Source organism: Aythya ferina (assembly GCF_964211825.1).
Source record: "Aythya ferina genome assembly, chromosome: 19".
Classification (NCBI taxonomy): domain Eukaryota; kingdom Metazoa; phylum Chordata; class Aves; order Anseriformes; family Anatidae; genus Aythya; species Aythya ferina.
The window spans coordinates 8,538,702-8,563,511 of NC_140309.1; the positions used below are offsets into that span (position 1 = coordinate 8,538,702).

The window sequence follows — 24,810 nt, forward strand, 5'->3', positions numbered from 1 at the left end:
AAAACTGTACTTGAATCCTGAAGAACCAGTCAGAACAGGAAGCCACACTCTAAATTTGGTTATTTAAGCTGTCAAAGAGTATTTCTGTTTTCAGTTCTTGTGCAAAGAATCAGACAGGAGCAGAGGTAGGGCGATAAGCATCACAGACAGAACAAAACCACGCTTTTAGAGCCCGTTTGGTCAGTTGCCCATCACGATCAATGATTAGGCTTCTCAGCTGAGAATTCAACACCTATTTTGCAATATTATCACTTCATTAAACCCTTCCCTCACAAAACCCACACCCAATCCTTGTACAGTTTGCTTATCGTTAAATCTCAGAGGGTCTGACACAAAGAGGTCAAGGCTCAATTACACCCGCTGTACAGCTGCAGAAGCACGGGGAGCTGCAGGGACTGGAACCAAAGGGGAAGCACAAGGGACACGAGCAGCGTGGCTGAAGGTCTGGTACCAGCGCTGATGTTGGATGCTGCCAGGCACGGAGAGACTTTTGCTGAAACATCTTGCCCACAGCTGCCTTCTCCTGCTCCCAGCAAGGATGTTTAACATGGTGAGCTTCCTGGAGAGCTGCTTTCCACACGCACTCAAACGATTTCCAGAGCAGCCTTGAAGAAAAGTAGCTCTTTGGATACGCAACTGCAAAGCATCCTGTTTATGCAGCAAGCTGCTCTCCATGCGAACATCCGTGCTGCTTCTGAAACGCTAACCCAGAGCCTTGCAAACCACTACAGCACTACGAGTCCAGCAAAGAAGAAATGCCAAGCTGACATGGCTGAGATGATGAAACAGCAATGTGCTATTTCAGTGACCTATAGAAAAGGAACAGGTAAATCCGCTCAAGTGTCAAGCACAACCTGATTTTTACACTAATTTTAGAAAGGAATGTGTTTGATGCAAAGATACCAAAGCACTGAATGGCAGTAAGTCCAGAAACCCTTGCTGGATTCTCACCATACATTTGAGTGCCTGAAATCCACGCAGAGCTGAAAACAAAGGATTGCTGTGTAACTTTCAAGCCTTGCCAAGGTACCCTACCAGGAAAGGGACCAGAGCTGCTATTTTGGAGTCTCCCTTTCTATTTACCACTGGAATCTTTCATCAGCTTAGACTCCTCTGGCCCAGAGAACCTGGTTCATGCTCAGCAGGAGACACAAGAACGTCTGGAATCCCCGTCAGCCCCTCCTTTGTAACCTCTGAAGGAGGAGCACAAGTGCAGGGGGGCAGCTGCTCCGGGCTTGCTCGGCGCTGAGCAGACCCTTGTGGTAGCTGAAGGATCTGACCCACCTTCATTCCTCTCACTTCCAAGTTTGTCCTTGCCTTGTTCCTCATTCTCTTCCGTTCACACACTTAGAATGACAAATTATCAGACTTTTCGTAAGCCTTCATATTTTGAGCAAGCTCCTTGCAATAGCAGCGTGCGTTTACCTAGGAATTTGGTAATGCAACAACTCATACGGACTTGCTTGATCCTTCAGCTACGAGAACCGAGTCTCAAGCCTTCTTCTTGCTTATTGTGAACCACGGGTATGTAATCGGACTGGCCTGAACACACTGCAACCACAGCAAACCTGCAGTAAACTAGCCCTGCAGGTATCTGTTACCAATCTATAACAAACCTGATTTTACTACAATTGCTATACCTTTGCTCACAGTCTGGTGATGAAACACCTGGCACTCAGAACGAAGGCTCTCAGGAATCGTGCTGCGTGGCCCGCAGAACTTTTCCCAGCGGTCAGCAGAGCTGGCAGATGAACAGAGCAGTTCTTTATCTTGGTATTACATTCTCCACAAGCAGCTGTAGTAAGTGCCACGGAGAGACTAAGCTGTCACCGAAAGGAAGGACAGAAAGATGGATTCAGGAAATGCATTCTGAAGATAAGGTTCGTGCTACAGGAGCTTAGTAATCTCCGGCATGGATAAACACAAGCTCTTCTGCACACCACACACGCAACTCCCTCTTACTCAAGATGTGGAGTTAACAAAGTGCCTTGCAGACCCACCAGAAGATCCAGCTGCAGCTCAAGTACTGACAAAATGATGGTTTGGCAGCTGGGGCAGCAAGCAAAGGAAGCACAAGGAAGGTTTAGGCGCCAGAACGGGCAGCGCATGGTATTCAAAGTCTCTTCCAACGTGAGAGATGTGCTCTAAGGATAACCAGAGGTGATAGAAGATAACCAGAGCCTGCCACAGGAGCACCAAATGGCAGCGATACCCATCTCCCACAGTCACAACCGACACAGGATGGCGAAGAGTCACGCATCTTGGTGTGGATGCTGAGAGCCCTTTGAAGTGCAGTGGCTGTGGAATCACCCGGTCCCTCCTCTCCTCCCAGGGACCCGCACACATCTGCCGTGACCCTCGGGTGGTGAGGAGCCTGCAGGGAGTCTCAGCTTAAAAATCAAAGAAGCTGGCTTACCTTCCACACCTCGCACAAGGAAACCCATGCATTGCTATCAAGGTAGCTGAAAACAACTTCTGTGCAGTAATTAACCATAAGCTTCTGCATTAAATTGGCGTCTTCCACTCTTAAAACAAAAGGTATTTACTCACAGCTTGAAACCTTGAGGCACCTTGGCACATCCAACTCTTATCACAGCAATAATCTGATTTGTTTTCCTTCCCAGTTCACTCCTGGAAGGAACTACTTTGACTAAAGAAGAAAACCAAAGCAGAAGGTAAGCACACGTGGGCTGCAAAAGTAACGCAGCCTCCCCCCTCAGGCGGGGCAGACAAGCACTTTTAGAGAACATTTTCAGGTGGCAAGCCCCAAATTCAGAGCAGGACCCGACCACTTTCTGTGGCACTCCCAGGGAACACCAGGCCCCGTGGCTTTACCTGTGCAAACGGACTTTAGCCTGACCCAGCAGCAGGCCATAAAAGCGCAAAGATTTCCTCGGAAGTCCCGGCAGTCTGGCCGGGGAGCACTGCAGGCTCAATTTTATTCTCAGCAGCTTCTGTGCGGCCTCAGAGGCTGCATTGGGGCAGCGAGTGCTGCTCCAAGGTGTGCCAAGTGGTGAGCGCACAGCTCGCGGGGAAGCGGAGGCACCATTTCAACACAACAAACACAAACTGCAACCGAGAGGTTCTGGCAGCGCAGCCAGCACAGGCTGCAGCCCGCTGCTGCCCCGGGGATGTCGTTTGTCAGCAAAACAAAGATGCTGAATCCCTGCAACCCTGGCACGGGGCACACAAAAACCGGACGGTATGAAGCCGGTTGGTGTAAGCACAACTCAGAGCTCGTTGCATTTTAGGTGAGCTTTAATGACGCTGGGGTGATGCAGAGGTTGTTAACGTGGGGGGTTCATTAAGTCAGTTCCATGTGACGGCAACAAGACTGGGGACAGGAAAGAGGAGCAGGCCCTGTACAGCTTCCAGATAGCTAATAAAAACGTCTGGAAGGTAGTTATGAGGGCAATAAACGTAATAAATAGGTCGTTCGGTACACCTGCCTGTGCAGTAGCTCTGTCTTAGTCTCATTAACCAAGAATTAGGTGACAAGGATTGGCTTGGTCAGGAGCTGCAGAGCAAGAACATGGACTCATGCTAAGGATTTGGGGATTTCACCCCAAAACGACAAGAGTGCTGACAGCTACGGCAGGGTGCAGTGACCCTCCGGGGCTTCACTGGGAGCAGGGCTAAGGGGTTCTGGAAAAATCCTGAAAAATTTGAAAAGTAGGGAAAGCCAAACTGGTTTTCACCTACTGTCCTAGCGCCAGGTATTTGCAGTAACACTTTGCTGCAATTTTCAGTAACAGAGCGAGGTCTTTGTAAAGATCAGGTGCTTGTTCACTATCCCCTAGCATCTCCCTCAAGCACAGAACCAAACCATTTCGCTTTGCATCAGTACAAAACAGTCGGCCAGAGAGCACAGAAGTTTGCCAGTGGCAGAGCACACACGAACTCTCTTTCTAATATTTAACACCTCTCAGGGAAAACCTTTAAGCAGATTCTAACTCAGAGCAGAAAACCCCTCACTCTGTCTGCAGTGGTGCTGGCAGAAGCACTCTTAAGAGCATCCTAAAGGAAGGAGCAGAGCTCCCGGCGGAGCAGACGTCGAGGGCTGGTGCTGCTAGGGGAGAGGACGGGCTGAGCTGTGTGCTGATGCTCCCTTCGTGCCAGCAAACCCCAAGGAAGAGGCAAGTGCAGACTCGTCACGTCATCTGACTGCTGCCTGCAGCAGGTTGAAGCTCAAACACCGTTTTCACACACTTCCTTTCCCTTCTCTGTCAGGCTCCAGTCTGTGCAATCAGTGTCTGTGGTGTGAGCCCTCAAAGAGCACACACAGGTCAGCGCCTGGATACACGAATTGCTGCAGGCTTTCTTGAGGTACCTACCTGCAAGTTTCAGCTCATGTTTGAAACACATTTCTCTGCCGCCATGGAGGATATTTTAGATCGGTTGCTGGATTTTTTAACAGCTACTACTTGCTACCTTCCCCTGAAAGCCGGGGATTAGATAAATTTACTCAAGAGCTGTTTACAGACATCTGTTGCTCCTCCACAGCAGGACTTCAGGTTGATGACTTACCACGTTTGACCCTTATTTTTATCCCACTGTAATCAAACACATTTCACACCCATCCCCGTGTTTTCCTTACGAAGGATCTTGGCTTTGGTTAGCTCTCTGACCCCAGCCACAGGAGTCACTGAGTTCAGATCATCACATAGCAGCAGGTTGTCATTTCCTACCCTAGGAAGTTATTTCAAGTATATTAAAAGAAGAAATGTTTGTTTCAGCCCTAACCTACCATTGTTGCTAAGTGCCCACAACAATGAAACGCCTCCCATCCCCTCCAATACATTATGTATACTGAGACAGGTCATGAGTTGATCTTGTGACTGCTGGAAGGCTAAGAGAGAAATTAAAATTAAGAGATTAGCTGAGTTCAGTCTGAGCCTTTGGGAATTGTGTTTTCCAGCTTTCCTAACAGTCCTGAAAGCTGTAAAATGAAGAAACAGCGATTCTTAAATCATCATTTAAGGGTAGGAGCCTGGAGGGAACAGAACAGTCACCTTCCCCGAGCCAAGCAATTGCAGGACTACACTGAAGTCATGGGAATGTGCAACCACGACTGCTTTTTCTTTTGCAGATTCATCCAAGTTGGTCCCAAAACCAAGGCCCGCATCTTTTTGAAGCCCTTTAAATACTAAAAATGACAGCTTTTGTAGTTATCTACCCATGCAAATGGCATTAAGCAAAGAACTGTAACAGCCAAAGAGCTCACGAAGGGAGAACTACTTCACCTTCACTTCTCCTTTACTCCCCCTGGAGGGAATCTCACTCCTTTCAGAAGGTTTGGCTGCAACATTTTAAGCCATGAAAGTGCTCCCGCTGCTGGACAAGTTACCCAGTTATATACTGAGGTTGCTTATTTTAAGTTTAGATGAAATAATTCTTTTGATGGCTTAGAGGGTAGGAGAAAAAGCTTTCAAGAGGTCTACTGTTGAGACTACGACTACATTACAAAAACACCGCTGATACCTGTCACCATTAATACTTGTCACCATTCTATCAGATGACTTCCAGTATTTGTTTGGGTTTCAGATATAAGCATTTAATCGAAACAAGTTCTTCCTGAAGCAACTGAAACTGGCACGTACAAGAATGCACGTCTCCATACAAAACAATCCCAATTAAAACGAAAAGAGTAGCACCTCCTGTGATACTCCCGCTAACTCACAGAACCCAGTTCAGCTCGTGAGGGCTACAGGGACTTCTTAAAACCAGAGAGCAGAGTGTTTATGAATGTGGCCATCCTTCTCAGAATATTCTGATGTTGGGCCAAACCCTACGGTACAGCACACAACGTCAGCGGGAGATAAGGAGAACACAACCAGGATTTGGTCCCAAAATTCAAGATCTCCACAAACATCAAGTGCAGCATCACCGTCTTATTCAGAATTGGCTATAGGCAACACATCATCCATCCCTCAGATGCAAACAGCAATTTGGAGAATATACTCGCTGGTATCTTTGTGAACTGTTCCCCATGTATAGTTTTTAGTGTGTCATCATTTTTTCCCCATTTCCCGCTGCAGTAGCCCCTTGACTAAGGGCATCACTTAGGTCACAGTTAAATGTAAATATATATATATATATTTTAGGAAGGTACCCATGAGACAGTTACACAAGATTAACAATAGACAGAAAGTTATGTGTGTTTATGCTGGTAAAAAAAAAAATCCAGAATAAAACAAGCAGAACAAAACCAAAATAAACTAAAACACCGGGGAACACTTCACAAAGAAGAGCATCCTCAAAGACTCCCACAAGCCCCAAGTGAGAATCTTACCTTCTGGGCTGGGACCGGCATTCTTCTTCCCCGCTGTCTGCCTCCTGCACACATAGGAGAGGAAAAAAAAAAAAAGGGTTAATATACTTTAACGTAGGCAGAATCCAAAGACTTGCATTTCGCTGGTTTGACTGCAGAAGGCAAAGGAAATCCGCACTGCTTCTGCACGTAGCTGTCACTACCCAGGAACTCATTTTCTGCTCGGTTGTCACTTGATGTTCACTCATGACCCTTTTAAAAGTCGACCTACAAGAATTTTTGCCAGTGCAGGATTTAGCAGGCATTCACATTTCCTTCCAATGACCCCTGCCAAACATGGCAGGCCAAGAGCCAAACGCGTGGCTTAATTCTGGGCAAAAACATTATGTTTTTTAATTATCTTTATATATATCGTATTAATTCGTATTCCGGTGTCAGCAATCAAGTTTAAGAGCCCACAAAACCAGAAAGTAATAAAGCTGCCAGCTAGGAGCTGGGGAGCACAGATAGGCTAGGAAGTGGCAACATGAAATACGACGCTGCTTTAGATGCAAGATTAATACACACAACCTCCAGTGCACTGGGGAATTTCACTAGGCATACCTCCTAAAGCCCAAAGCAAGACCTCGGCAGAGAGATCTCAGCAATTAATTCCTCGTCACAGGGCATTTAAGTATCTGTTGCCAGGCACTGGCTGAAGATGGAGTACAGGATCTGCTTTAAATCAGTGAAACCTTACTGTGTTTATGCGGGCCTGCGGAAAGGAACATATTTTAAAGCATTCCAAGCATTCGGTCGTGCAGGGGCATCCCAAGAAAACCAGAGGTCGGCACAGGGAGCCAAAGGAAGCAAAAGGATGATTTTGTGTCTGGCTGGACACAAGCAGGTGGGTGCAAGAGCCCTCAGGCGTTCTGCCCACAGGGGTGCTACCCACGCCAGCCCTGCTCTCCCATGGACAAGCCAGGTGGGACCGCACGGTCCCCTCCAAGGGGAGCAGCATTTTCTTCCCCTTCAGCTTTCTTTGGGACAGCAACGCAGCTGATGGAGACAGAGAGAAGGCACAGAAGGGATCTGGGCTAGGGGAAGTGTCTGCTCTCCAAGGAGTCAGCGGAGAAGAGGACGAGGAGCTGCACATCCCAGGCCTCTCGCCCATCCCTACCAGTGTGGGCATGCAGCTGCCCGGGCAGGAGAGCCGGTGAAACAACAGGAGAGGGAGCGACTCCGGAACAGACACCTTACCAAAACACACAGGAACTAACAGGTTTAAGCATCAGGCTCAGAAAAGGGGAGGAGCGGAGTAAGTTAAGTTTCTGTAAGAGAACTGTACCAACAGATGCTTTTGCCTGGAAATCTTTTCAGGTACATTCTTGTGCTTACTGCATGCAAAGCTTGAGTTGAGTTCCTCTGTTCTTCTATTGTTTGCAAAGCTTGTGTTGAGTCTATTCTTCTATTTTGAAGAACAGAACTAGAACAAGGCCATGAAGGAGTTCACTGGGAACCACCTGCAACCACAAACTCAAGCTAAAACCCGCAGACCATCGACAACAAGCAGGAGCTGGCACAAATACCTTTTACTCATCATACCTTAGAATTAGCTCAGCATTTCAGCAGCTCGATAAGGAAGCTGGCATGCCCGTCTCTGAAAATGGGAGCCCCAATGCCTTCCACAGACAACAAAAACCAAGCCATAGCGTCATTCAGAAAGGTGCAAAAGCACGGGTGAAGAGCAGCCACCCGGGGAGCAGAGTTTCACTGCAGGAAGCCAAGCCCTCCTTGCTGCGATGGGATGTCAGCATCCCTCCAGCTGCGTTCAGGGGCTGGCAGGACACTTCTGGATGCTCTCTGGGCTCCAGACCCGAGGCTGGCCTTGCGAAAGAAGAAATCCAATGGCATAAAGTCACTTTCCATTATTCAAGCTTTTGCAATAACCACACTGGCTCAAGACCTATCTGCCTGACTGTTGTCCACGGCTCCAGACACTGGACAGCTGTCCTGGCAATCCGTGCTCCCAGGGCGGCCAGAGTCTCTGTGCACTTCAACTGCTTGCTTAACACCTCAGGGCCAGTGGTTATCCCGTGGACCACGCTACTCACTCTGCACTTTGGTGTATTTTGTCTTGACGGGTGGTAACAGCAGCATGTTAAGTTTGCAGAAGCAAGGTATCGAGCACTTCTAAGAAGTTGGCTCGTGCTTAACTAGCACAAAAGCAGCAAGTATTTGCATTTCTAGAGCAAGCAAAGAAAGTCTAAGTCAGTCCTAAATACTTCACATACCTCCTTTCCTTGCCCTCTTCCCCTAAATTTGTTATCCGAACCACCAGCACTTCCCAGGAGAGTGCATATTTTATTTCTCACCCCAGCACCGGAAAGTGCAGGCGCTTCCCAGTGGTTTGGAGCGGAAAATCCGATGGTGAAAAGGGCAGCTCTGATGGCTGAGACCACACGCTCGGTCAGGCAGCCAGCATCGTCACAGAAGCCACAGAGGCCACCTCCTCGGTGCCACACAGCAGTTATAGCAAACTGGAGCGATGTGCAGAGCTAAACTCACCTCGGGCTGTGCCAGAGCAGACAACTATCTGTATGCTGATATCTGGGTTTGAAAACAAAGGTGCCAGTTTGAAAACAAAGGTCTGGATTACCTTGGGCAGACTCTGCACTAGGTTCTGGAGACCTGCCTGCAGAAATGGAGGGATGTGGAGCGTCCTCCACACTCCTCCTTGCTGAGTCTTGCAAGAACTTACACAGCTTGTGAGGCTCTGTTGGGAAGGCTCCTTATTAGAAGTCCTTGCAGAATTTTAAAAGCAAAACAAAACCAGAAGTTGCACACAAGATTTGCAGGATAAGGATTCGCATTTGCAGACCAGTCACTCAAGTACCATCAGCAGGAGAGCCCCACGAGCTGACAAAGACAGCAGCACCACAGCTGTCTTCACAGGCTTTGACCAGCTCCAGGAGCTGGACCCGATGATCCTCGTGGGTCCCTTCCAACTTGGGATATTTTGTGATTCTATTGACCAGTTCCCAGCCCCACACCATCACTTGGGGTGGCACGACTTGATGCAGCGACCTCACAGCACTAGGATGGCAGTATCAGATGCGGGGGACAAACTCAAGCGTAAGGAAGACACTGGAACCACATGCCCTGCATCCAGGAGGCCGCATCACCTGGTGGCCTTGGCGTGCCAAGTGTCCCAGACAAGATCAGCAAGACAAGAAGCTGGGAGCCGGTGCCAGCCACACGGTTAAATTCCTCTGAACAAATTTGTTGGCTATCTGAAGTCCTTCCGAAAGCACCACTAGCTGTTGTGGGTGTGTGCTACTGCTGGAACTTCTCAGATCCTGCCAGAGCATAGACTCTGATGAATTCCCCATGGGCTGGTGAAAAAGTTGATGAGGGGCATGGAGAGGACATGGAGACACAGACAAGGGAAGAGGTCAGAGCGGGGGGAAGAGCTCTCATACATGCAGGATAGCTGAAGACTTTTTTTTATTTTTTATTTTTTTGAGTAAGCCAAAACAGCTCAAGAGCACGTATTCGTCTAGAGAACAAAAACAATTGAAAGAGCACTTGCAATCTCTACCGTGCTGTTCAGGAAGCCCAGCTATGCAAACATTTTCAGTATGGTAATGATAACGAATGGCCATTTCCACATGCCAAAAAAAAAATCAGGTCACAGCAACTGGCAAGCCTGGCACGCCATAACCAGAAGTCCCACAAATGACAGGAGAAGAGCCTGAAATATGCAGCTCGTTAACGTGGCTCCACTCAAAATTCAGCCCTCAAGAGCTCGATGTGGAGGAGGCTAGACACAGCCCAGTCAACCACCATCTGTCTCTGCCGAAGCTCTTACAGGATTTCTTTAATATTAGACATAAATGTAGCAGATTTGTGTCAGGAGCACATCTATGCAGAATAGAGCTGGCTGGCTGTAGACAAGTGTGATTTGAGCAAGAGATGCATCGCCTGGGATGCTATCTGGAGCAGAACTAACCTTCACTTTGAGGATGTCACGAGGCGCTTCTGAGCTCCTCCTCAGCAATGACAGCCATCCCAGTGCATAAAATGCTCCTTTGCTGCATCCCCCTTGTGTCCTGCTATTTACAGGGTGCTGAGATTTGGGTGGCTGAATGCTGCTAACACATCCCTGTGATCACCTTACCCCACTGACCGCCTCCTTTGCACCCGTAACATCTCATGGACAGAAGGCTTTGGGGATGCAAGAAGTCACTTCCAGTGCTCCCGTACCACACATAACCAACCACTGCTACTTCTCCTCTCCCACACCAGCACCCCATAACCACACAGCTGGCCGGCAGCTCTGTGCTGAGCCCCGCACACCCTGCAGTCCTGCAACTGCAAGAGACACGAAGCCCGAAGTGTCCGGCGAGGTGGAGCTGCAGCGACGAGCCGCAACACTAGAGGGGGAGGCAGGACAGGGCAGGCGATGCCAAGCCATGGCCGAGCGCAGCCTTTACTGGAGGCAGTGGCTCCGACTGACGTGTCTGCTAAAACAACACGCTCCCCGTCACTCGGCCGTGTCAGAAGGCCACGTTGCTGCCAGTGCCCTGCTGCACCAGGGCATGGGTCACGGCCTGTGGTGGATCACGGCCTGTGGTGGATCACGGCCTGTGGTGGATCACGGCCTGCGGGTGCCCCTTTCTGGGGGCAGCTCTGAGGAGCAGCTTGCTGGTTGTGGGCAGCTGGGGTTGGCCTCTTCTCACACATAACTAGTGATAGGATCAGAGGGAATGGCCTCAAGTTGTGCCAGGGGAGGTTCAGGTTGGAAATGAGGAGATATTTGTTGTCAGAAGGAGCAGTCAGGTGTTGGGACGGGTGGTGGCGTCACCGTCCCTGAGGGTGTTCAAGGAGAGGTTGGACGTGGTGGTTGGGGACACGGCTTAGTGGGTGATACCGGTGATGGTTGGCCCAGATGATCTTGGAGCTCTTTTCCAACCTTAATGATTAAAGAATCATTATGATCCTATGCTTGGGCAGCAACCCCAGTCCCTACAGCCCGTGACCTGTGGCAGCGGCGAGAGCCTCAGCTCCTCTCCCAACCTGGGCTGCTCACACCCTGCGGCACCCACACCATAATGAAGGGTGAAGGAGATGACAGCATCCATGCAGGAATGTGGAGCCCCCGATGTGGGACTGCTCCGGCCCCACAGCAGCCTCCGGCCCTGGCCTGCACGGAGGAGGGAGCTGAGCAGCACCGAAAGGCTCCAGAGGGAGTCGTGCCCTGCTTTCCTTGACCAGAAACACAGGCCTCGGGGGAAACGGAAGGAATGAGTCGCATAGCTCTAAACTAGGCCACATATTAAATGCAGTTTAAAGTGGAAGATGAAAAAATTCCATCTCTGCTCCTTTCAGGCCGTGTAGGACAGAATATGCAAAACATTAATCCTGTTTGCGCTTTGATCCGCTGCCAACTATCTGTCATCAAAAGGCTAAGAGAGAAGAGAGAAAATTTTGAGCATTATTCTGTTCCATACAATGGGAGTCACTCCATGTCACGCAAATAATTCTGCTCTTAGAAACCTCCTTTCTGCAGACTGATGCAACGATAAACGAGATTCAGTCTGTGTTATGGACAGGGACTGGAGCTGTCTGCCTGCATTTAACACTGGGAACATCAGAGCAGCTTCTTTTGTTGTACGAGATAGGATTATTAGCATAAGGCATGCATCTAACATTCACAACACTTTTACTAACCAGGGAACATTTCACACAGACTCCTCTTCACACAGACTACACCCTGAAAACACATCTTGCAAACCTTGAAAGTGATTCCAAGGTAATAACTGCTTGCTGCACACGATTTTATGCCAACATACCTGACTGCACAGACAATGCCTGGGAAGTGTTTGTATCAGGAGCGTGAGCACGCCACAGCCATCAGAATCAAGAAAGCACTGACACCCCAAGCTGGACAAGGATTAGAGTTTCTGTCACCCTGCAAGCCTCAACATTTTGCTAATAGCTGTAAAGTGCACACTTAAAAATTTGCAGAACTTCTCTCCCCTTCTCCATTTTCTAACTCTTGGCTAGGTGTTGCTTTTTGTGTGAGCAACTTCATTATTTTCCATCGTTTGGCATGCTTTTATAGAAATCTTCTGCACAGTAACAAACACCACTAGTGAGTGATCCCAAATTCCCTACAGGAAGGCAGACCAAGAACTGGATGTCAAGTTATTCTCATTTCTTGAAGCTGCTAAATTTCAAAGTCAATAGTATTCTTTTTAAAAACGATCCTTACTAAATCAGCTGAGGTCTTGTGCAAGAGTAAGAGCACAGAAGCTAATTTAAAATGCTGTGAGACAGCCAATTTGAAGCTTTTTCACCTCTCTTAGCGAAGGGCAACCGGCAGCTTCTTATTTATACAACAGAAGCTGAGTTAACATGGATCCCCCCAAACCCGCAGCAAGATGCAGCCGTGCCATCAGAGAGGCTTTTCACTGATCACTGTCAGGCCACTGTCATGTGAACAACTCCAGATTTATAATTAAAGAGCGACCTCCTAGTTCCCTGCCTACCCTTCCCTTGGCTAGATCTCATCCAGTTGTTCAAACACACACAAATGTGTGGATAAATACCCCAGTCTGGTTGAGTATTGCAGAGCGTGCCATTTCTGCAGCCACAGCCTTTCTCCTAACGCAATACCACCAGAGATGTGAGCATCCACTGCACGTTTGGATTCCTTAGGGCTCAGTTCAGCTGCTGACACAGACACGGTGACATTACAGCCACCCTGGGGTACCTGAGGTCTGCACAGCTCTGGCATGAGATGCCCAAAGAAGCGACTGAATAGAAGCCCCTAAAGTCAAGGGGACCAGAAGCCACGGATATCACGCAGGAACAAAGCTCAGCACCTTCCAAAATGAAATAAATACTCAACTGATGTCTATTTAGCAGCGTGCCCTGGGTAAGGCTGGTCCTATCAATGATCTCAAATCATCTTCTGGAAGAAAACAGGACAAATGGTTGAGTCAGACTGCCAAATATCTATTACGTATTTCTGTAGCAGAGACTTTCATAGAGTTGTATCAACCTCTTAAATAAACTGTGTTAGCATAAAGCCCACACATGCTGCATTTGCAGCAAGGCTGAAGTGCCAGCAACAACACTCTGGCTGGTAAAAAAGAAACAAGGGCTGACTTGAAAAGCTGGGTCGAGAAAAGGTTCCCTTTTTCTGCTAAAAAGCTGAAGAATGCCCCCAAATTATCCAGCGAGAGCTTCCGGGGCAGCAGGAGGAAGCCAGCTGAACTACAACGGTTTGTTTCCAGCCTGACTTCATCTAGGAGCAGTCACTCGGCACTAAACAGGGAGATTTGACCACAAAAAAATAAATGGACAGAGTTCACAAGTTCCCCAGCTGCACAGCGAGAACAAAGCCCAGCAGAACCCGCAGCGCTCTGTGCGAACTGACTCAGAGAGCAGACCACGGAGAGCATCGCCCCGGCAGCAGCGTGCGAGCACTCACAGGCACAGGACAGGTCTCAAGGCTGGCTTTAAAACCAGTTCACTTCAGAATCCCTTGATCTCTGGAGAAGGTTAACCTTAGCCATTATTAAAAATGATGAAGCTAATTAATAAAGTCCCCAAGTATGCTCTAGGGAATTAGCTCGTGGCCACCTTTGGAAATACTTACATCTGCCATCAAACTCTTCTCAAAAATAGAAGCTGCTGCCAGGAAGCCTTCAAGTTTGACATTAAAGTTCTTTGGAAAGCTAAGCGGAGCAAACGAGGCCCCAAACGGGAAGGGGAGAGCTACGCAGTGCTTTGCATAGTGTTTTTACCTCTCCAAAGCCGCCGTGCCAGGGGTAACCAAGCAGCTTTCCCCAGCAGTTTCTCCCTCACCCATCACTATTTGCATGAAATAGTTTGAATGAACACCTTTTCCTCCTCTCATGTCTTCTGTGCATTAGGTTCTACGTAAGCAGCAGCTTTCTGCAGCCAGGCTTTCATTCACAGGTTGCCATTCCTTCCAGACTGTTTTCTGCATCGCTTTGCTGTGTCAGTAACCGGTATATTTAGGTCAAAGACACTGTGCTCTCGCTCTAGAAGAAAAATAAAAAGTTCCTTATCAAAGCTTTCATCTTTCCACTGGAGCTAAGGGATTTATGCAAACTTTGTTTAGATTGGACCTCACTGAAAACTGCAGAAATGAAACTCAAAACATTTGAGCACAAGAATGAGAAGCCTCCAACTGGAACAACAAGAGGCAGGATGAGAAATCCAGTGTGACACAGCCGGCTACGCTGCCCTGCGAGAGCAGATTGGAAAGGAGATTACGGTCAATTTCTGCAGCGAAATAAGCTCGCCTGATGCGGAGCACAACAGCTTCTGCTTTAATCACAGAGGCGCACCCAAGGGAAAAAAATAACCCAAACGCTATATATCCACATTAAAACCCTGCACTGAAGCAGCGTTACACATGGCTTCTCTCTAAAAACTGTAGTGGCGTATCAGTCGGCACCATCTAGAGAGGTACAGACACTAAGAACCAAAATCTGTCGTCTCCCCGAATAGATCTTTCCTCTAACATTAGCTGGCCTTTCAACACAGTGCACGTATGACAGTAAAGACTGGTATTTAACGTAATCATGATTCTCTGCTAAATGCAATGCTTCCCAGAACCTTGTAGGTATCTGCTTACTCTCCTTTCAGGCAAAGATAATGAAATTGTCCATTGGAAGTCTTTAAATCTTCAGGCATTCATTTCCCCACAGCAGTAACAACTGCTTACGGTGATGGGACGAGCATGAGAAAACTCATCTGCTGTATAAACACGGGCGCTAGAACTCCAGTTTTCATACCAGGGATCGTTGCTGATGTCACAGGTGTAGTTTGGTTAAGACCAAGTCAAAAACATGCACACGTACACTGCTGGATCCCAGGTGGGACTTCTAGAGATCCCCGACATCTCCGAGGTCTTGGCCACAGGGCCCCTTTCCTGCTGGGAGAGGCAAAGGCAGCGAGAACAAAACAGGGCTGAGGAAGCTGGGGAAGCAAACCAGCCGGTAAGGAGCTGTACGAGGAGAAGCTGGAGACCTGGGACTGCAGCCGAGATCTTCTATAATTCATGAGCAGTACTCTCACACGTTACAAGGGACAAGGATGTGGAGCAGACGTGGCTGATGCACACCACCAGCTTCTGGTTTAAGCCACCAAAGTTGCGTTTCCCATTGAAATGGATAAACATGAAATGGGCTTTCATAGAAAGGGAAATATTTGGGTTTTGCTCCTAAACCCAAAGGGCTATTTTAAGAGGAGGAGGAGGGTGGAAGGAAGGGAGGTACGCTGCAAAGGGAAGGGTCTTTGTCTTGCAATCAGCCATCTTCCTGTTAGCATCAAGTTTACGAATAAAAATAAGTTTGGGTTGTTTTCTTTCTTTTTTTTTTTTCTTCTTTTTGCACACAGGTGCACGCTCACAGCAGCCCCATCTGTATCCCACTGCAGTTACCTACAGCAAAAACCAGGGAGCTATTCCGGGGCTCTGTGCAGGCACAGTTCAGCGCCAGAGCTTTGACTTTTCCCTTAATCATCAGGTCACCAAAGCACTGCTGATCCACCTGCATCATATGAAATACTGCATTATTGCTGTGCTGGGATGGGAGGGGAGCTATCTGGATACTGGCCCCATTTGTGCCCTGTGCCCACCCTGTGCAGCTGTGCCAGCACAGCTCCGACTCGTGGGCAGGTTTGTCATTTCCACTGCTTGCCACACGGACAGAAGCACATGCAGCCATCTCTAAAGCATGTTTAATTTGAATCTTCACCCCATAAAATCTCTGGAGTACAAGCCTAAACACAAGCAGTGGCTGTAACACGTGCGCATCTCTCTCCCTGCCAGCAGGCAGAGAGCCTCTCACCCACTCGGCTCCTGCGAGATCCAATCCCTCCCAGCTGCGGCCAAATCCCCCCTTGACATAAGGAGCAGACGACGCAGGGGATGAATTGGGAGCAGCGCAGATATCTTCATGACCTACCCCAACTACGAGGCCCTGGGCCTCTTGCATCAAGCATTAGAAGATAATTTTCTGGGTGAAAAAAAAAATCTGCACCTGGGAAGTTATTTAAGACTTAAGAAGGTGAAATAAAGGCTCAAAAGGAAGCAGAGCAACACCCAATGTTTTTAATTCCATGATGCTCGAGCTCTAAAAAGCAATACGGACTGGGGGGGGGAGGAGGGCAGGAGGTCAGCCCTGTTTGAAATTGTCAGCTCTTAGTGGTGGTTGATCTGAAATGGTGCTCAGCGGCGCGATTACAAGTGTTGATTGTTACCTGGCATTCGTGAGAAGCAAAAAAACAAAGCACAAACGGGGGTATCCAAGCAAGAACATCGCGCGGCGTGCCTGGATGCAGCAGCATCTGTGCTGCCTCTCGCAGACGGCCGCGGCGTGCCGTGGGACTCGAGCAGAGCACAGCGGGGGAGCAGGAGCAGGAGGCTGGCAGAGGTTTCCCAGCAGGAGGTTAGGCTCTGTATCAGCGGAGGAAGCGGCAGGAAAGTCTCTTCACCCCTAGACTCGGCTTGGGGAAGGAATAAAAGCAGCTCTTTCAGGCAAAACTTTGAAAGGAATGGCAGGGACAGCTGTCTGGATGTGCAGGACACAAAGCGGAGCCTTTGGAGGGCAGGCAAGGGCTGCAGATCCCCCCTGGCACACCCCTCGCTCCCATCCTTCAGCCCCCTGGAGCAGAACAGCCCCCGGCTGCCCACTCCCACGAGACCACCGCTGCTAAAACCGGCACACAGCAGCTACAAAATACCCAGAATTGGTTATTTGAAAAGAAAAAAGGAAAAAAAAGCACACACCCAGCTATTAGTGCCATGCTGTTGGAACCCGAGCCAACACGCCGAGCTGTTTTATTGCCTGATCCAAGCGGGTTTGTGCGCTCTCGTGGGGCATTTCCCCACAGCACGGCTCTGCCTACGCTCGGCCAGCCCCGCGTGCCTTCCCCACTGGTGGGGGGACCAAAACCAAGGCAGCAAATACAAAAATACAACAGCACCTCCTCCAGCAGGGGTGAAAAAGAGAAAGGAATGAAGCTGAGGAGTGAGAGAAGGCTTTCTGGAGCGGTCAGATGCGAGCAGAGCTGAGTTGCATAACGACGGCCCCTTGACTTTTGTTATTTCTCCCAGCCAGCTCCTCCAAAAATCTATTTGTTATTGTTTATTTGGGTACCAGTCCAAATTGCTGTGGGAGGAAAGAGATTAAAAACAAAAAAAAAAAGGAAATGCTGTCCAGCTATTCCAGCACTGCAGCCATCCAGTACTCTCCGTCTGTTAACGAACCAGTGCCCTGCTTATTGCAACACTCGTGCACACAGCCTGGAAGTTCAACAGGAGAAGAACAGATCTTAACGAGACTCCAGCAGAGCAGCTCTGGCAGTGTTTCTCCTCGGGCAGGATCACTGTGCCCCTGCTGATTTACCCATGGTTCGGTCCAGACCCAGTGGGGCAAAAAACTGCGTTTTGCCCCACATCTGTCCCCAGAGAGAAGCGGCAGCAGCGCTCCTGAAACGTAAGGCTCTGCGAAACATCATATTGCCATAAAGGCCGGGCTGTGTCAAAAGCTGGGAGCAGCCATCCGTCCTCCCGCGATGGAAAAGAAGTCACGTTCCTGCAGGTTACAGGAAAAAGCCCTTTCTGACCCGGAAAGCAGCGCTCTGTTGGGTTATTTTCCCCTCCCGGGCCGTAAATGTCACTGCCAGCAGGTACAGCCTGGCCTTGGTGGGTACAGTCCGACCTTTTGGCCATGTTCTTGCTTTCACACAGCCACCTCCAGGCTAAATTTTGGCACATGCCTGGCTCTGCCCGACCCCTGAAGTTCCCAGCCCTACAGCCGCGTGGCCCCACGGTGCTCGGCTGCGTAATCCCAGCTCCTTCCCACCATCTGTTCCCCCCTTGGCAGCCCGGCCATCAGAGACGATGCTGCAGCTCGTGTCTCCCTAGTAACAGGGTTTTGTCGATCCTTCCCCGTCTTCCTACCAATCCTGCCATCTACCAGGATTTTCCCTGCAGGGGATGCGGAACAGCATTGGTGGAAAAAATGTAAGGGATGACAAACACTTCAGGGCAGGCATAGAGGGGGTGAGAGCAGTGCATGGGGTTAGGAGGGCTAAAAGCATCCTGAACCCAGGTGTTCTCGTTGTATCGGAGTAAGACACCAACACATCTTCTGTGAGCCAGGTCTGGGATCTCACCTGAGCACTCAGCGCTTCCATGGCTCCTCTTACAAAGGTGCCAACTATGCAGAGCCTTGAATTGATACACAAGTCTTAAGAAAAACACCCTACACATCCCCTGCATCCCTAAGATCATCTTCTGTAACACCTCCAAGGCTAAAAACGCCGCCACTCTCACCGTGCAGCTGGGGAAGGGCTGTATCTCCTGCCTAGGGACTGGCCCTCTCACTGCAGGTTTTCTGTCGGTGACTGCTGGCTGCCTTCGGTTCCTTAATCCTTAAATCCCCACACTCTCTTCTGGAGGTTAATCCAGTTAAAGCTGTCCCCTCCCTTTGGCCGGGGCTCTGCAGAAATGACCACCTGAGGGGCAGAGCTGCCGAAGCCAACGCTCAGGGTACGGCACCTCCCAGAACCAGGACACAGCGCGGGATAAGTGCTCATTGCTGGTGCCAAAGAAATGAAGATCAGGCAGCAGAACTTGCCTTCGAGGTCGTCTCTAAATAAGATGGCTACATGGCATTGCTGTGTCTGGGAAAGCAACCACAACCAGCAGCAAGAGATCAGTTTCTTCAGGCAGGCCACGCGGATCCTGCCCCAGTGCCCACGCCGTGCATCTTCTTCTCCTTGTGAAGCTGGCCCAGAGGCCCTGGAGCAGTGCGTGTAGCTGAGGAGCTGTCAGAGAAAACTGCTGCACATGGGCTCCCCGCTGCTTGCCAAGCTCTTCAGGCTATGCACTAGAGCCAGCCCTGGGACCATGAGCTCTTTGTGTCCCTGGTCATTCACAACGCCGAGAAACACAAGCCTGGTTTCGAGGACTGTTTGTCAGCCTCGTCCTTCCCAGATCCTCGGTCTCGGGATGGGGATGAGCAAGCCCTGCAGCGTGGCTGCCTGCCGGGGAGCCAGCAGGAGCTGTGTTCTGCTCCCCGGAGGGGAAGCAGCTACCCAGAGACAGGCAGGTGCAGGGAAAGGGGATGAAGTGAGGGGCAAGCCTCCCGTGCGGCTGAGATCCGTAGCACGTTGCTGACTCCACTCACCCAGATACGGAGAGCCGCTGCTCGGTCTCTGGAGCATATTTAAACGCTCCTTCTGAATGGCCGATTAGTCAGAAGTGGAATGTTGCTGCATTCATGGAAGAGCTATTTTAGGATTACATTATGCGCTCTGCTTCCATTAATAGGTACACTCAGAAAAAAAAAAAGCCGAGGCGCTACACCCAGCGCTGCGCTCACCTCAGCAGCCTCGAGTGCTGCAAGCACAGACAGCCAGGGCAGGCCGAGGACAGCCGGGTCCTGCTACTGACAGACCACATTTTTCTTCACCCTTCCAGGGATCACCTGCTCATTAGGCGTGCCAAATCCTCGTGGAACAAGCCAAATCGTTCACCAGCCACCTCCTTCACAGGCCTGTCAGCCTGTGTCTTGCAGAGATGGAACATCGCCGTAGTGCCTCCAGCTGAAGGAAGTTAACCACACCAGGGCAGCATCTCCCGTGTCCCGGGGCTCTGGCTGACCCAAACGCTCTCGTTCCAGGCTCCAGTTGTCCTGCCAGTGTAGCCCACGCTCGCCAGCACTACTGGGGCTCACCTTACTCTGTCGGTACTGCTGGGTCCCCTTCCTCGAGTCCCACGGTTCTTTGTCAAGCTGAAACTCACTGCAAGGTGTTTCGGAGCGAGTCGAGAACTTTCTGGTTTCTTCAGCTAGCAAAGCTCAAATTCTTGATGGCTGTCAAGGGTTTAAGAAAGCCAAAGCCTGGTGACTTTTAGGAAAATTCACACTTGCGTTTGGCCCAGAAGAGCTGTGCGATGCAGAACGAGCAGATCAAAACAGTTTGGTCAAAAACCAACCAACCACCAACAAAACAAACCCAACCCCCCAAACAACCGCACCCTTTGTTTCTTAAAAAAGCTTAAAAACGTGTAGGCGTATACATAGTGCTGGTCACCAGATGAGGAGACCAACAGAGCTGCAACTTCTCTTCCAAGGCTCACGGCCACATCTGTACCACACATGGATCTAAGGCAGAAAGGTTCAGCAACCTGCTGCTAACACACTCTACCCACACGCTATATCCTAACAGCCCTTCAAACCCCCTGTGTTCTCTCCTCCGTGTATTGGGACTGCTGCTGCATCTATAAAGCCGCACGCAGTGACCTGGCTGCTGTGACATCCCGGTTTCTTCCATCCCCTCACGTGTGAGCTGCAATATCAAGGTTAGATCCATGGGGGAACTGGGGAGGAGCTAAGGAAGGAAGCATGAATGCAAGCACTTGGCAAAACACCACAGATAAGTTGCATGCCAATGGCACAAATGACGTTATTCCAATTTCAAAAAAATAAAAATAAATCAATAATCTTAACACGGAGCAGGTTCAGGATGAAGACCAGCTTTCTGCCAGTCTTGCTTCTGCTGGCAGATTTATACGGAGGGGTTTGAAGACCAAAGGCAGCAGAATCCAAAAGGTGCATGTATAATAAATCTCATTAAAGCCAGAACAGGTTAGCCCTCTGATGAACTTAAGCTGCAGATCCTTCTAATGCGCTTGAAGAAAGCTTGGCAGACCGGCCAAAGGAGGAGGATTCCCTCAGCTCACACATCCACGTCTTCTGAGCCCAGTGGAAATACGGTGAGCTGCGCAGGATGAGCTGAGTTCTGGTGGCTGTTTTTTTTTTAATGTAAGCGTGAAGAACAAACAAAAATCCTGAAGTCTGATGCAACAGGTAGTAGAGGCAGAACACAGAACACAGAACCCCACAGCAGTCACAGCACATACAGAATCCCAGAACAAAGCAGATCATTCGCAGCTTTCTCACTTGAAGCACGCTCCCCAAAATTTAGGGGCTCTCTGAGCAAGATGTCAAGGCACTTCTTTTTACCAAAGCATGCTTTTTTTTTCCCCTTTTTTTTTTTTTTTTTAATAGAGGATGGGGGGAGAGAAGCAACACAACTTCCAACGCACAAAACATTTCTGTGAAAATACAGAAGAGTTAGGTTAACGTAATCCAGGGTTCTCTAATGAACAAAGTCACAAATTAAGCAGTCTGAGAATTTCTAGTAGCCTGGCTATGACACAGCCACCCCCCCCCCCTTCACTACTTAGCTCAAAATGCAAGAGCAACAAGAACACATGATGCAGCCTGCGCTGGTACGGGCAAATACACGGCTGGAGTCACAGGAGCACATTCTTGGGGGCTCATGAACCATCACATGACGGGTATCACAAGGAGCCAATTTACTAAATACAATTTCAACTCGTGGAAGTTACAAATAATAATAAAAGCCATTATGGAATTCCCTTGGGAAGGGGGGAGCTGTGCTTGAAAAGCAAGCAGCAAACAGCAAAATAACGATCAGTTCTCGTGCTGTCAGAAACTTCAGATTCAGAATGCTAAACACATAAAATAATATTGGGTAAAAGTCCCTAATAAATACATACTTCTAGTTACACAACTTACAGCCAGTAAAAAGCCTACCAGCCGTCACTGAAGACCTTAGCAATGAGCCTCCCAAGCACGTACAAACGTTTGTATTAAGTTGTACAGACCTGAGCCCGAATGTTTCTGATCCTGTGTGTCTGACAGCCAGCACGCTGCTCGTTTGCTATAAAGCTGAGTGACTTTTTTAATAACTCAAACCAAGAGGACGTGCAACGCGCAGTCCTTCGACTGCCAAGACGCACTGACAGCTATTCAGAATATACTCACTGCTTCTAACTCCAACCACATAAATGAAAACAAAGGCAGAACTGCGTCTCAAGAAGAAGACACCATACAAATCAATTTTCACACTTGCACTATTTGTATTGATTTCTGTACCAGGACAAAGGAACCTGCTTTTTATTTCATAAGAGTCACCTCCATATGAGATCTCAAAGCTGCATTAACATTTGATCTTGCCGTTTTCATTAAGGATTGGCCCAAACCCAGAGCAGTGCTCCACATTCAGGGATCCCAAAGGCTCCTGACTGTATAAAAGGTTCTGATGATGCACGGGGTCACTATCAAACAGATCGCTCCAGACTCATCCTCGGGATTAAGTCATCTCTATTTATGAGCCCTGATGCGATGATCTGTCTATTACAGAGCCTAAGTGCTGCGTGAAAGCCTCTTCAAGGCCTTCGCCATCTGTGAATTACATTATTAACAATGGCACGAACTTCCTAAGAGCATCTGGTTCTCTCCCCACCCCCCCAAACCGCTGGAAAATTGCCCTTCAGCATCCAAACAGGCTCGGCTCGGCCGCCCGCCTGCCCTCCGAGCGCGGAGGGAGGACGGGGCTCAGCTCCCCGCTCCCACGCCCTCCGCGTACTCTGAACGACTCCTGCTGTTGTTAAGTTAAAGAGAAACTAAAACAACCCAGACACGTGTGCCACAGGCACTCGATTGGGAAAAGCCTGGGTTTATTTCGTCATTTTGCAGTCCTAAGGGTGATCCTGGCTGCTGCAGTGCTATCAGGAGCTGGCAGCAGCCAGCACGCCGCCCTGAACAGCCACTGCTGGAGGTAACTGGCGAGATGTGAATAAGCGTGTTGTCATCCCAAACCTCTGCCCCACCAAGGATGTTTCAGAAGCTGGTTCTGAAAACACGCCAGCTTCTCGTAAACAAGGGAGGAAGGGATCGTACCGCCCAGGGCATCGGGGCGCGCTCTCCGCGGAGCTTTGCAGAGTCCCTGTCCCGTCGCCAGCATCCTTGGCTCCTCGGCAGCACCACTTACCCTCACAGGACCAGAGGACCTAGCTTCTTTTCCTGCTCTGTACCTAAGGTTTTTAAGAGCTTCTCGTCACCTCCACTTTCTGTATACACCACCAGCAGCTTTTCCAGCCCTTCCTCATGGTGTAATTCCTTGTGTTACAGATCACAGCACAGGCAGCGTTGTTAGAGCCCTGTGAGATCCAGTACCTTCCTCTGTCTCAACTTCACAGCAGGATTTCTTGCAAGAGCCCAGCAATGCTACGGGCAGCTCAATAAAGATTTCTATTCAGCAGGGAACAGCACCCAGAACAAGCAGTCCTGTAACATGCAATAACAGGCAGAAAACACGGGGTGGGGGGAGAAAAGATGACAATGTTTTGGGACAAATTCACGAGAACCCTTCTGCTGACACACTGGCTCTCCGATTCCCATCTTTATAAAAGAAATAAAAATGAAACCAGGCGTGCATTCAGCTGCTCAGCCACTAGCGACCGAAACATACTCGTGCTATGACTACAGGTGAGCACTTAATTTGTTCAGGTGTCCAAAATAATGGAGCAGTATGTTTTTCCATGGTCATCATCATTACGCCGTGCTGCCTGAGCGCGCGCTCCGTGCAGGTCGTGAGAGGAAGTGTGCAATTACTGGTGACCTCAAGCTAGAGGAGATGAGGAAGCTGGAAGCACACAGCAGCTAGCCTCCAGGATGGTCTTGCCAGGGTTTAATTTCGTTTCGGCCATGACTAGTCCCTGCAGTTTGGATGGCAGGTTGGAACCACGGCCCAGGCTCCCGGGAAGGGACATTCCTGTGTTTTTATTCAGCCATTTGAACAGCAGAGCCAAAAGTAAGCAAGTTTTATGACTGCCTTCCGAAGGCCTGCCTAATAACAGGGTCCCAAACTCTTATTTCCATGTAACTTGTCGGGAGGGGTGCGGGGACAAGAAAAGCAAAGGAACGTGGCAAGTCTTGCAGCACGGCCGTGGCAATCAGGGATGGGCTCTGCCAAGCCCAGCTCCCGACACAGCAGCAGCAGGGCATCCTGTCCCCAGCGCCTGAGGGTTACGACACTACTGCTCCACCAGCAGCAACCAGAACTGGAATGAAGTCCCAGCCCTCAAACAGTAAGCGCAGGCGATCATGTAATCAAATTATTAGCTAATATTATGCTAAATCGGTGCATTGAATATCAGCCAGTGAGCTCATTTCTGGAGGCAGTTCAACGCCTCACTTCTAGGACTGATGTCAGTGTCACATGCCTGGAGAGGATCAGTCTGCAGCTGGATGTTTTAAAGCCTTCTATGAGGAGCGCAGAAAAGTCAGCGGATTTCAACAGCATCAACTAATGAATTTGTGTTTTATCATAACAGTTCAGTCACCAGACCCAGCTGGCAATATCGGAGAGCGTATCAGGCCATTCCAGAGGTTCCCCTTGCCTCCTCTTTAAGCCACTAGACGGAAACAGTGGGAAAGTGGGGCAACACTTGTTTGAGCAGAGAAAGTTGTGTTTCAACAGAAAAGGAAATCAACAGAAAGCTGAGGAAACAGGAAACTCTCACTGATTCTCAATGATTAACCATTGAGAAACTAGGCTCAGTACTTGCAAATAAATCACAGCAGAGCAAAAGGCGCTGAGCATGGGGAGCACGAATGCTTCCCACTGCAACG

General features: G+C 49.3%; 1 protein-coding gene across 2 annotated transcripts in view; it reads right to left on the reverse strand.

Moving 5' to 3' along the window:
- Positions 1–24,810, reverse strand: part of SSH2 (slingshot protein phosphatase 2) — an 89,236-nt gene that overhangs the window by 51,693 nt on the left and 12,733 nt on the right. For both annotated transcript variants that reach the window (XM_084493284.1, XM_084493282.1), the window contains one exon: positions 6,293–6,336. In XM_084493284.1, the coding sequence (XP_084349410.1) occupies positions 6,293–6,336 (44 nt within the window). The remainder of the gene's footprint in view (positions 1–6,292; positions 6,337–24,810) is intronic.